General features: G+C 41.9%; 1 protein-coding gene across 3 annotated transcripts in view; it reads left to right on the forward strand.

The window, feature by feature from the left end:
- Positions 1 to 3,603: 3,603 nt before the first annotated feature.
- The window catches only part of LOC139758997 (DDB1- and CUL4-associated factor 10 homolog), a 45,459-nt gene continuing 34,277 nt past the window's right edge, over positions 3,604 to 14,785 (forward strand). For 2 of the 3 annotated variants that reach the window (XM_071680878.1, XM_071680881.1), the window contains exon 1: positions 3,615 to 4,005. In XM_071680878.1, coding sequence (XP_071536979.1) covers positions 3,779 to 4,005 — 227 coding nt within the window. In that variant the 5' untranslated portion in view covers positions 3,615 to 3,778. Of the gene's footprint in view, positions 4,006 to 14,785 lie in introns of all 3 variants that reach the window. The other variant, XM_071680880.1, reaches the window with a different exon arrangement.

Genomic DNA, 14,785 nt, shown 5'->3' on the forward strand with positions numbered 1-14,785 from the left:
TAACATCTAAATAAAGATAGAATTACTCACTTAACATCTAAATAAAGATAGAATTACTCACTTAACATCTAAGTAAAGATAGAATTACTCACTTAACATCTAAATAAAGATAGAATTACTCACTTAACATCTAAATAAAGATACAATTACTCACTTAACATCTAAATAAAGATAGAATTACTCACTTAACATCTAAATAAAGATACAATTACTCACTTAACATCTAAATAAAGATAGAATTACTCACTTAACATCTAAATAAAGATAGAATTACTCACTTAACATCTAAATAAAGATAGAATTACTCACTTAACATCTAAATAAAGATAGAATTACTCACTTAACATCTAAATAAAGATAGAATTACTCACTTAACATCTAAATAAAGATACAATTACTCACTTAACATCTAAATAAAGATAGAATTACTCACTTAACATCTAAATAAAGATACAATTACTCACTTAACATCTAAATAAAGATACAATTACTCACTTAACATCTAAATAAAGATACAATTACTCACTTAACATCTAAATAAAGATATGTATTTCAAGAAAGAAAATAAAGTCATTTCTCTGGTATAGAATAGGAGGTTTAATGATCGACCTTAATGTGTCTGTAGATAAGGTCTATTTTTTTCTTTTTTTTCATTAGTGTTAATAACTGTGTTTACCTTAATGGGAATGAGGTTTTAATGAGGTTATCACCTCATATTCCCCCCCTCCATGCATGAGGTTACACCATGAGTACCAACTCATAATAGTCTTCGTTTAAATTCTCGCCTTTACAGGAATTTAACCCCCCCTCTGCTCCTGATTGTAGCGCAACCATGGACATCCCACTGTCCCCCTGGGGTTACGGGATCATGTGAAGGTTAAATAGTTGTTCTAACCAGTTCACATGTGTGTGGGGCCACCAGCACTGGGCCACCCTACCCTCACACACATGTGTTGTTGTTATTGTTGTGAAGGGATAATGTTTATGAGTCTCCATAGCAACGTGGAGAGTCGATAACCCTCCCTCCCTCCTCTCCCTCCATCCCTCCCTCCGTCCCTTCCTTGGGGGCCCATGGGGTACACTAACACACCCTCCCTCCCTTTCCCTCCTTCCCTCACCCCCAACACACACACCCCCTCACACACATCTCACTGGACAAACACCTCTTCCTTCATGTTTATCGGGTCATAAATTCTGTATTCGTTTATCTCTTTCATCCTAATAATCTATACAAGTTAAATATTCGTGTTAGAATAGGTTTACAATACGTGTTCAAAGATGTCGAAATTTATAATTTTCTTTCTATATCTCATGGAATATCATACCTAATCAAAAATAAGTGTTCTATACTTTTTCTTTTTAAACACTTTACACACCACACACACACACACACACACACACACACACATAAACACAGGGACAGAGCAACCAGACGACCTAATTAGAAATGAACCAATAAACTTGCTAGAAGTATATGAGAAGGAGAATGTATGTGGTATGAGAGTCATGGATGAATGGAATGAATTAAATTACGAGTTAGTGAATGTGGGCAACGGGCAGAAACTTGAAAAGTAGTATGATAATGAGAGATGTTCAAGAGATGGGGGCCCCACTAGTGTAGAACTCCCTCCCCGTACAGTACAAGAGATGGGGCCCCACCTTTGTAGAACTCCCTCCCCGTACAGTACAAGAGATGGAGCCCCAAGGGTGTAGAACTCCCTCCCCCTGTACAGTACAAGAGATGGGGGCCCGACCTTTGTACAACTCCCTCCCCGTACAGTACAAGAGATGGGGCCCCACTAGTGTAGAACTCCCTCCCCGTACAGTACAAGAGATGGGGCCCGACCTTTGTAGAACTCCCTCCCCGTACAGTACAAGATATGGAGTCCCATGGGTGTAGAACTCCCTCCCTCCGTACAGTACAAGAGATGGGGCCCGACCTTTGTACAACTCCCTCCCCGTACAGTACAAGAGATGGGGCCCCACTAGTGTAGAACTCCCTCCCCGTACAGTACAAGAGATGGGGCCCGACCTTTGTAGAACTCCCTCCCCGTACAGTACAAGATATGGAGCCCCATGGGTGTAGAACTCCCTCCCCCCGTACAGTACAAGAGATGGGGCCCGACCTTTGTACAACTCCCTCCCCGTACAGTACAAGAGATGGGGCCCCACTAGTGTAGAACTCCCTCCCCGTACAGTACAAGAGATGGGGCCCGACCTTTGTAGAACTCCCTCCCCGTACAGTACAAGATATGGAGCCCCATGGGTGTAGAACTCCCTCCCCCCGTACAGTACAAGAGATGGGGCCCGACCTTTGTACAACTCCCTCCCCGTACAGTACAAGAGATGGGGCCCCACCAGTGTACAACTCCCTCCCCGTACAGTACAAGAGATGGGGCCCGACCTTTGTAGAACTCCCTCCCCGTACAGTACAAGAGATGGGGCCCCACCAGTGTACAACTCCCTCCCCGTACAGTACAAGAGATGGGGCCCCACCAGTGTGCAACTCCCTCCCCGTAGAGTACAAGAGATGGGACCCCCACCAGTGTACAACTCCCTCCCCGTAGAGTACAAGAGATGGGACCCCCACCAGTGTAGAACTCCCTCCCCGTACAGTACAAGAGATGGGGCCCCACCAGTGTACAACTCCCTCCCCGTACAGTACAAGAGATGGGGCCCCATCAGTGTACAACTCCCTCCCCGTACAGTACAAGAGATGGGGCCCCACCAGTGTACAAGTCCCTCCCCGTAGAGTACAAGAGATGGGGCCCCACCAGTGTAGAACTCCCTCCCCGTACAGTACAAGGGATGGGGCCCCCACCAGTGTAGAACTCCCTCCCCGTACAGTACAAGAGATAGGGCCCCCACCAGTGTACAACTCCCTCCCCGTACAGTACAAGAGATGGGGCCCCACCAGTGTACAACTCCCTCCCCGTACAGTACAATTTTATCTTAGTAGTATCATGCACAGCTTTATCTTAGAGATACATCCTAGGTTTCATCCTAGAGACGTATATTCCTACAGGATATATCCTAGGTATATCTTCCTGCAGATATGATCCTAAAGGTTTTATTGTGGAGGTTTCATCCTCCAAGTTTTACCTTGAAGGTACCCTTCTACAGGTTTTATCCTTCGAATATCATCCTAGAGGTTTACTTTGGAGTTTATCATCCTACAGGTATAATCCTACAAGTTTTATTGTACGAATCACCCTACAGGAGTTACTTGAATGTATCATCCAAGAGGCTTTATCCTCGGTATCATCCCACAAGTTTTACTCTGAATATATCATCCAACAGACTTTATCCTCTGTGTATCATCCTGCAGGATTCATGCCAGAGGTATGATCCTACAGGTTGTTAACGCGAGAAGTATTCATGGGTTTGTGTTTCCTGGATTTTGAATTTCGCGGTATTTGTGTTGTGTTATGGGAATGCATTTCTTAATTACATTGTGTATACCAGCATTATGTAAATCTAGAAAAAGATAACGAGATAATTGATATAAAGGTTTCCAGTGTAAATAAAATATATGAAGTAGAGGTGAGTAAAGGAGTGATATGTAAAGTAAATATTTTCAGTTTTTCTTGAGAAATCTTTGTTTGGGTTGCGCCTCGAAAGTTTTTGTTGGCTGAGAAAAGTTGAAGGTGGGAACTGCTCTCAGCTGGTCTCAATTGCTGTCTTACACGCCTTATTTTTGAGTCGCACACATGTTTCCTCACACCACAGACCAGAATATGCAGACCTGAAGCTCACTCGGCCGCAGTCATTCCTCAAAATGCCAAAAGTCAAGTCGGGAAGGATGTACGGAAGCTGCTTCCCTGATTACGAATTGAGACGGAGGGAGGCAGGGCTGAGAGCCACCCTAGGCTGGGAATCTGACATAAGACGGTCTCTCTACTCCTCCATGATCCCATGCACCTCGTGGGATCCACAGGAAAATGACCCCAAGACGGGATTTATAGGTCACGGCGGTGTGTTCAACCTTGAGTTCTCTCCCGATGGGTAAGTCAATTGTTTACACCTTTTTTGTTTACATGGTTGAGTTTACAGGTAAACTATCACTCTATGGGTGAGATGTAGACTATGTTTAGTTCTCCTATGGGTGGGAAAATGGGAGGAATTTCCTCAGTTTTCTTGGCTGGAGAGTATGAGGTGGTGTTGTTTGTTTGGGGGGGATAAGTAGACGTTGGGGGCTAAACAAATTTGTTTACTTCCCTCTAAATATCTGTCTCGTACTTATGTCTTCATTTGCATGTAAATCTTGATGAAAGATGATCGTAATTTTGCAAAAGCAGAACACCAGTGCGTAATGGTGTGTACGTAATGTTTTTTGTTTGAGGTTGCGTAATCATTTATCAGTTATTGTTTATTATGTGATCACAGATGCCTGTTTACTTTGTTTATTCATCTGTCTTACACATTGACTAGTTAAACTGTATGGAATTACATGTATTGCTGGTAATTAGTTGGTTGAGCTTTCCATGCGTTTTAGTTCTACATTTTCTGTCATTTTGTTCTCTAATGCTGTATAGCATTTCAAGAATACAGTAACAATTATGGAACAATGAGAATTAAGTCATTTATAAGATAAGGAAGGGGATTTATATAACTTTGTCCTCCCAGGATCCACTGAATGGTTGAACTTGATGAAATCAATGACGTGCATATTATGACGAGTTGACGTTTATGATCATGTGAATGTAGCCCAGTGATCTGTTGACCCTTAAAAGACTAAACAAGTACTTTTATGATTTTTCTCTCAGGCCTGTATGGGTTACCTCTTCCTGTCCTCAGTCGAATTGGAACGCACGCTTTATCATTACGTAGAGGTATCATTTACCTGCATAACACAATGGGGTAATGTGTCTGACTCTATGGGGATTCTAGCCTTACTCGTACAGGTTTCCTTTTCCTTCAGCAATGTAATTTGGAAGGCATGCTGTAACGGTATGTAGAGATGTGATAAGCAACTAAAGTAAGCACCGGGACATAATTCTAGCATGTTAGTTATCCGAATACCATGATGGGAGGAGTTCAACCTTGGCTTGCGTGCCAGATTTAAATTTGGTTAACTTACTAAATTGTTTGTTACTTTATGTTTCATGATATTTCCTCTCAGTTAACGAAACTAAAATCACATTTTGTATTTTTGGATTAACCTTTCTCCTGGGGACCCCCTAAATTTTCAGGGCTTGGTTCTGTAAGGGTTAATGGCTTAAGTTGCCCTTTACATATTTTGATTTCCTTTGACACTTGTTCTATGTTGGTTTGTTGACAATTTTACCGTGAAATCTACCTATGATGAGTATCTTAGTGAGGGAATAGAAATTTACTGTAGTGAGGAAACCCCCCCCTTCTGCATTCCTAGATAATGTGGAGTTCATAGATTCTGCCAATTTTATTTATCTGCTGGATGAGGAGGCGTCATCAAGGCTCGAGGGAGAGTTGAAAAGTTTGGTACCGTATAACCATATATACCTTGTCTGTAGAGAGGAACTGGATGGTTGTGTTGACTATCTACATCAGTTGAACTTTGGGCATGTTAGCATAACTAGAATACTCAAGGTAGAAAATTGAATTGGTTTTCCACAACATTATACAGGAATGCGTGATCTACAGTTTGGTACCGTATAACCATATATACCTTGTCTGTAGAGAGGAACTGGATGGTTGTGTTGACTATCTACATCAGTTGAACTTTGGGCATGTTAGCATAACTAGAATACTCAAGGTAGAAAATTGAATTGGTTTTCCACAACATTATACAGGAATGTGTGATCTACATTATGATATCTGCTTCCTTCTTCTTTGTCATTTAGAGCTGCATGACCAAAAATGAAGGTGATTTACCGACTTGCCCTTGCATTCAAACTTGCTTTAGATATTGAATGATTTTATTTTGCAATGATTGCATAGAGGTTTGAGAACAGATTGATTGTTGCAGAACATGATTTGGAGCTGTGTATTTTATTCTGTGATATTAGATAAGGCAATAGTGGCAAGGGTTATGAATATCAGGAAAGTTTTGGTAACCAATTGATGTAAATGAAGGTGAAACAATTGAGAAAAGTCAGCAGTACCTACGAAGATCGTATGTAATCTTCCTAGCAGCCAAGATTTATCCTAATTTTCAGTATTCTCGTTGAAGTGTACAAGATAATAGTGCATCATTGCGGATGCTGACAAATGTCCACATACTAATGATAGACTGGATGGGTCTTTGCACAACTATTTAGCCTCCTTGCAAGCAGTTATTCCATGTTGTTCCCAGCAGTAGAATGCATTTATATTTCTGTATTTCTATAAATCTTGGCTCCCACAGACCTCACAAAAATTTTTATTTCTAGATAAACCCAAGTAACTGTTGTCATTGATACTTGACGTCTGTGTATGATTTAGGGATGCTTTTGAAATGTTGATGTGGTTTTGGAGCATTATACATGACAGGTTAAGTAAGGATGTGAGTGGATGTAGCCTTTCTTTGTTTGTTTTCTGGCACTTCCTCGCTGATGCAGGAGGCAGCAATCAGGTGTGGAGGAGAATACATGAATGTATGTGTCTCATTTTTTTCTTTTCTCCTATGTGTTAATGCTGTTTCCAGTGGGGCAGGGTGGCATCGGAAATGGACGAAGGCAAAAGAGTATGAATATGTACATGTGCATGGACTTATATGTGTATATATTTGTACATATATATGTATGTATATTTATTTATTATTATTTATTATACTTTGTCGTTGTCTCCTGCGTTAGCAAGGTAGCGCAAGGAAACAGATGAAAGAATGGCCCAACCCACCCACATACACATGTATATACATACATGTCCACACACGCACATACACATACTTATACATTTCAACATATACATATTTTTACATACACAGACGTATAAACATATACACAATTCATACTTGCTGCCTTTATTCATTCCCGTTGCCACCTCACCACACATGAAATGACAACCCACTCCCCCTGCATGTGCGTGAGGTAGTCCTAGGAAAAGACAACAAGGGCCACATTCGTTCACACTCAGTCTCTAGCTGTCATGTATAATGCACCGGAACCACAGCTCCCTTTTCATGGCCAGGCCCCACATAGCTTTCCATGGTTTACCCCAGACGCTTCACATGCCCTGGTTCAATCATTGACAGCACGTCGACCCCGGTATACCACATCGTTCCAGTTCACTCTATTCCTTGCACGCCTTTCACCCTCCTGCATGTTCAGGCCCCGATCGCTCAAAATCTTTTTCGCTCCATCCTTCCACTTCCAATTTAATCTCTCACTTCTCCTCGTTCCCTCCACCTCTGACACATATATCCTCTTTGTCAATCTTTCCTCATTCATTATTTCCATGTGACCAAACCATTTCAAAACACCCTCTTCTGCTCTCTGAACCACACTCTTTTTATTACCACACATCTCTCTTACCCTTTCATTACTTACTTGATCAAACCACCTCACACCACATATTGTCCTCAAACATCTCATTTCCAACACATCCACCCTCCTCCGCACAACTCTATCTATAGCCCACACCTTGCAACCATATAATATTGTTGGAACCACTATTCCTTCAAACATACCCATTTTTGCTTTCCGAGATAATGTTCTCGCCTTCCACACATTTTTCAACTCTCCCAGAACTTTTGCCCCCTCCCCCACCCTGTGACTCACTTCTGCTTCCATGGTTCCATCCGCTGCCAAATCCACTCCCAGATATCTAAAACTTCACTTCCTCCAGTTTTTCTCCATTCAAACTTACCTCCCAATTGACTTGTCCCTCAACCCTACTGTACCTAATAACCTTGCTCTTATTCACATTTACTCTCAACTTTCTTCTTTCACACACTACCAGACTCAGTCGCCAGCTTCTGCAGTTTCTCACCTGAATCAGCCACCAGCGCTGTATCATCAGCGAACAACAACTGACTCACTTCCCAAGCCCTCCCATCCACAACAGACTGCATACTTGCCCTCTCTCCTAAACTCTTTCATTCACCTCCCTAACACCCCATCCATAAACAAATTAAACAACCATGGAGACATCATGCACCCCTTCCGCAAACAGACATTCACTGAGACCCAATCACTTTCCTCTCTTCCTAGTCATACAGATGCCTTACATCCTCGATAAAAACTTTCCACTGCTTCTAGCAACTTGCCTCCCACGCCATATATTCTCAATACCTTCCACAGAGTATCTCTGTCAGTTCTATCATATGCCTTCTCCAGATCCTTAAATGCTACATATATATCCATTTGCTTTTCTAAGTATTTCTCACATACATTCTTCAAAGCAAACACCTGATCCACACATCCTCTACCACTTCTGAAACCACACTGGTCTACCCCAATCTGATGCTCTGTACATGCTTTCACCCTCTCAATCAATACCCTCCCATATAATTTCCCAGGAATACTCAACAAACTTATACCTCTGTAATTTGAGCACCCACCTTTATCCCTTTGCCTTTGTACAATGGCATTATGCAAGCATTCCGTCAATCCCCAGGCACCTCACCATGAGTTATACATACATTGAATATCCTTACCAACCAGTCAACAATACAGTCACCACCTTTTTTTAATAAATTCCACTGCAATACCATCCAAACCTGCTGCCTTGCCGTCTTTCATCTTCCGCAAAGCTTTTACTACCTCATCTCTGTTTACCAAATCATTCTCCCTAACCCTCTCACTTCGCACTCCACCTCGACCAAAAGCATCCTATATCTGTATATATGTGTATGTATTTGTATATATATGTATGTATATATGTATGTATGGCCCAACCCACCCACATATACATGTATATGCATACACGTCCACACACGCAAATATACATACCTATACATCTCAACGTATACATATATATACACACACAGACATATACATATATACACATGTACATAATTCTTAGTGTCTGCCTTTATTCATTCCCATCGCCACCTCGCCACACATGAAATAACAACCCCCTCCCATTCATGTGTGCGAGGTAGTGCTAGGAAAAGACAGCAAAGGCCCCATTTGTTCACACTCAGTCTCTAGCTGTCATGTAATAATGCACCGAAACCACAGCTCCCTTTCCACATCCAGGCCCCACAGAACTTTCCATGGTTTACCCCAGACGCTTCACATGCCCTGGTTCAATCCATTGACAGCACGTCGACCCTGGTATACCACATCGTTCCAATTCACTCTATTCCTTGCACGCCTTTCACCCTCCTGCATGTTCAGGCCCCGATCACTCAAAATCTTTTTCATTCCATCTTTCCACCTCCAATTTGGTCTCCCACTTCTCGTTCCCTCCACCTCTGACACATATATCCTCTTGGTCAATCTTTCCTCGCTCATTCTCTCCATTTGACCAAACCATTTCAAAACACCCTCTTCTGCTCTCTGAACCACACTCTTTTTATTACCACACATCTCTCTTAACTTATTATTACTTACTCGATCAAACCACCTCACACCACATATTGTCCTCAAACATCTCATTTCCAGCACATCCACCCTCCTGCGCACAACTCTATCCATAGCCTACGCCTCGCAACCATACAACATTGTTGGAACCACTATTCCTTCAAACATACCCATTTTTGCTTTCCGAGATAATGTTCTCGACTTCCACACATTCTTCAAGGCTCCCAGGATTTTCGCCCCCTCCCCCACCCTATGATTCACTTCCACTTCCATGGTTGCATCCGCTGCCAAATCCACTCCCAGATATCTAAAACACTTCACTTCCTCCAGTTTTTCTCCATTCAAACTTACCTCCCAATTGACTTGACTCTCAACCCTACTGTACCTAATAACCTTGCTCTTATTCACAATTACTCTCAACTTTCTTCTTTCACACACTTTACCAAACTCAGTCACCAGCTTCTGCAGTTTCTCACATGAATCAGCCACCAGCGCTGTATCATCAGCGAACAACAACTGACTCGCTTCCCAAGCTCTCTCATCCACAACAGACTGCATACTTGCCCCTCTTTCCAAAACTCTTGCATTCACCTCCCTGACAACCCCATCCATAAACAAATTAAACAACCGTGGAGAAATCACACACCCCTGCCGCAAACCTACATTCGCTGAGAACCAATCACTTTCCTCTCTTCCTACACGTACACATGCCTTACATCCTTGATAAAAACTTTTCACTGCTTCGAACAACTTGCCTCCCACACCATATACTCTTAATACCTTCCACAGAGCATCTCTTATCAATTCTATCATATGCCTTCTCCAGATCCATAAATGCTACATACAAATCCATTTGCTTTTCTAAGTATTTCTCACATACATTCCTCAAAGCAAACACCTGATCCACACATCCTCTACCACTTCTGAAACCACACTGCTCTTCCCCAATCTGATGCTCTGTACATGCCTTCACCCTCTCAATCAATGCCCTCCCATATAATTTCCCAGGAATACTCAACAAACTTATACCTCTGTAATTTGAGCACTCACCTTTGTCCCCTTTGCCTTTGTACAATGGCACTATGCAAGCATTCCGCCAGTCCTCAGGCACCTCACCATGAATCATACATACATTAAATAACCTTACCAACCAGTCAACCATACCGTCACCCCCTTTTTTTTATAAATTCTACTGCAACACCATCCAAACCCGTTGCCTTGCCGGCTTTCATCTTCCGCAAAGCTTTTACTACCTCATCTCTGTTCACCAAATCATTTTCCCTAACCCTCTCACTTTGCACACCACCTCCATTTGCTTTTCTAAGTATTTCTCACATACATTCCTCAAAGCAAACACCTGATCCACACATCCTCTACCACTTCTGAAACCACACTGGTCTTCCCCAATCTGATGCTCTGTACATGCCTTCACCCTCTCAATCAATACCCTCCCATATAATTTCCCAGGAATACTCAACAAACTTGTATCTCTGTAATTTGAGCACTCACCTTTATCCCCTTGCCTTTGTACAATGGCATTATGCATGCATTGTGCCAATCCCCAGGTGCCTCACCATGAGTTATACATACATTAAATATCCTTACCAACCAGTCAACAATACAGTCACCCCTTTTTTAGTAAATTCCACTGCAGTACCACACAAACCTGCTGCCTTGCCGGCTTTCCTCTCCCGCAAAGCTTTTACTACCTCTTCTCTGTTTACCAAATCATTCTCCCTGACCCTCTCAGTTTGCACTCCACTTGACCAAAACATCCTATATCTGTATATATGTGTATATATTTGTATTTGGGAGGTGAGTCAGTTGTTGTTCCCTGATGATACAGCGCTGGTGGCTGATTCATGTGAGAAACTGCTGAAGCTGGTGACTGAGTTTGGTAAAATGTGTGAAAGAAGAAAGTTAAGAGTAAATGTGAATAAGAGCAAGGTTATTAGGTACAGTAGGGTTGAGGGTCAAGTCAATTGGGAGGTAAGTTTGAATGGAGAAAAACTGGAGGAAGTAAAGTGTTTTAGATATCTGGGAGTGGATTTGGCAGCGGATGCAACCATGGAAGCGGAAGTGAATAATAGGGTGGGGGATGGGGTGAAAATCCTGGGAGCCTTGAAGAATGTGTGGAAGTCGAGAACATTATCTCGGAAAGCAAAAATGGGTATGTTTGAAGGATTAGTGGTTCCAACAATGTTGTATGGTTGCGAAGCATGGGCTACGGATAGAGTTGTGCGGAGGAGGGTGGATGTGCTGGAAATGAGATGTTTGAGGACAATATGTGGTGTGAGGTGGTTTGATCGAGTAAGTAACGTAAGGGTAAAAGAGATGTGTGGAAATAAAAAGAGCATGGTTGAGAGAGCAGAAGAGGGTGTTTTGAAATGGTTTGGGCACATGGAGAGAATGAGTGAGGAAAGATTGACCAAGAGGATATATGTGTCAGAGGTGGAGGGAACGAGGAGAAGTGGGAGACCAAATTGGAGGTGGAAAGATGGAGTGAAAAAGATTTTGAGTGATCAGGCCTGAACATGCAGGAGGGTGAAAGGCGTGCAAGGAATAGAGTGAATTGGATCGATGTGGTATACCGGGGTTGACGTGCTGTCAATGGATTGAATCAGGGCATGTGAAGCGTCTGGGGTGGGCCGTGGAAGGCTCTGTGGGGCCTGGATTTGGAGAGGGAGCTGTGGTTTCGGTGCATTATTATATGACAGCTGGAGAGCGAGTGTGAACGAATGGGGCCTTTGTTGTCTTTTCCTAGCGCTACCTCGCACACATGAGGGGGGAGGGGGATGTTATTTCATGTGTGGCGGGGTGGCGATGGGAATGAGTAGGGGCAGACAGTGTGAATTATGTACATGTGTATGTGCGTGTTTGTCTGTGTGTGTATATATATGTGTATATTGAGATGTGTAGGTATGTATAGTTGCATGTGTGGACGTGTATGTATATACATGTGTATGTGGGTGGGTTGGGCCATTTCTTTCGTCTGTTTCCTTACGCTACCTCGCAAATGGGGGAAATAGCGACAAAGCAAAATAAAAGAAAATAAATAGATATATTTGTATATTATCACTGGGGATAGGGGAGAAAGAATACTTCCCATGTATTCCCTGCATGTCGTAGAAGGCGACTAAAAGGGGAGGGAGCGGGGGGGGCTGGAAATCCTCCCCTCTCGTTTTTTTCAATTTTCCAAAAGAAGGAACAGAGAAAGGGGCCAGGTGAGGATATTTCCTCAAAGGCCCAGTCCTCTGTTCTTAACGCTACCTCACCAACGCGGGAAATGGCGAATAGTACGAAAGAAAGAAAAGAAATATTTGTATATATATGTATGTATATATGTATGTATATATGTGTACATATTTGTATATATATGTATATATTCTTTCACCCCTATCCCCAGGGATAATATATATATATATATATATATATATATATATATATATATATATATATATATATATATATATATATATATACACCTACACACACATACACACACATACGCACATATACACACACACACACATACATATATATGCATATGAAAAATGTAAGAAACAATTTAGAAAACTGAAACTTCTAGCTTGAAATGAAATGAAAAATGAATGTCACATACTGGTTCAACCTCTGACTATGTAAAAAAGGAAATGTATAATTTATTTACACAAACGTCAGTAGTAGTTCTCATCAATTTAACCACTGTATCAATAAGCTTCAATGTCTAAGCTACATTTTTTCCAATTTCACTATTTTCTTGTCAAAGCACCATGTATGAAAACTATCACTCCAGTAACACAACTATAACATTTACTTCCCCTTTAAAAAAGTTCTGGGGAAGTCTGTCTCGATACACTGCGGGACACTCTACCACCTGGCGAGGTTTGTGTTGCAATGGTTCTTGATTCACAAACGTAGTAGCATCACTGGTGGGCCAAGGTAGAACTGACTTGCTCCTTGCGAAACACAACTTAAAGATGACATTAGAGTTCCACTGGGCAGAGGACACGAGGACCCAGTCCTGAGGTGACCACATCATTTCCGAGATGTTTGAGGACAATGTGTGGTGTGAGGTGGTTTGATCGAGTAAGTAACGTAAGGGTAAGAGAGATGTGTGGAAATAAAAAGAGCATGGTTGAGAGAGCAGAAGAGGGTGTTTTGAAATGGTTTGGGCACATGGAGAGAATGAGTGAGGAAAGATTGACCAAGAGGATATATGTGTCGGAGGTGGAGGGAACGAGGAGAAGAGAGAGACCAAATTGGAGGTGGAAAGATGGAGTGAAGAAGATTTTGTGTGATCGGGGCCTGAACATGCAGGAGGGTGAAAGGAGGGCAAGGAATAGAGTGAATTGGAGCGATGTGGTATACCGGGGTTGACGTGCTGTCGGTGGATTGAATCAGGGCATGTGAAGCGTCTGGGGTAAACCATGGAAAGCTGTGTAGGTATGTATATTTGCGTGTGTGGACGTATGTATATACATGTGTATGGGGGTGGGTTGGGCCATTTCTTTCGTCTGTTTCCTTGCGCTACCTCGCAAACGCGGGAGACAGCGACAAAGCAAAAAAAAAAAAAAATGTATATATGTGTATATATTTGTATATATATGTATGTATATATGTGTATATATTTGTATATATATGTATGTATATATGTGTATATATTTGTATATATATGTATGTATATATGTGTATATATTTGTATATATCTATTTGATTTTATTATACTTTGTCACTGTCTCCCGTGTTAGCGAGGTAGCGCAAACCAACATTCACTGAAAACCAATCACTTTCCTTTCTTCCTACTTGTACACATGCCTTACATCCTCGATAAAAACTTTTCACTGCTTCTAACAAATTTCCTCCCACACCATATATTTGTAATATATATTTATATATAATTTATTTATTATACTTTGTCACTGTCTCCTGCGTCAGCGAGGTAGCACAAGGAAACAAACGAAGGAATGGCTCAACCCACCTACATACACATCCACACACGCATATATACATACCTATACATTTCAACGTATACATATATATACATACACAGACATATACCTATACACACATGTACATAATTCATACTTGCTGCCTTTATTCATTCCCGTCACCACCCTGCCACACATGAAATGACAACCCCCTCCCCCCGCAAGCATGTGAGGTAGCACTAGGAAAAGGCAACAAAGGCCACATTTGTTCTCACTCAGTCTCTAGCTGTCATGTATAATGCACTGAAACCACAGCTCCATTTTCACATCGATGCTTTACAAAACTTTCCATGGTTCATCCCAGATGCTTTGCATGCCCTGGTTCAATCCATTGACACACATTGACCCCGGTATACCTCATCGTTC

Source organism: Panulirus ornatus, chromosome 32, assembly GCF_036320965.1.
Source record: "Panulirus ornatus isolate Po-2019 chromosome 32, ASM3632096v1, whole genome shotgun sequence".
Taxonomy (NCBI): domain Eukaryota; kingdom Metazoa; phylum Arthropoda; class Malacostraca; order Decapoda; family Palinuridae; genus Panulirus; species Panulirus ornatus.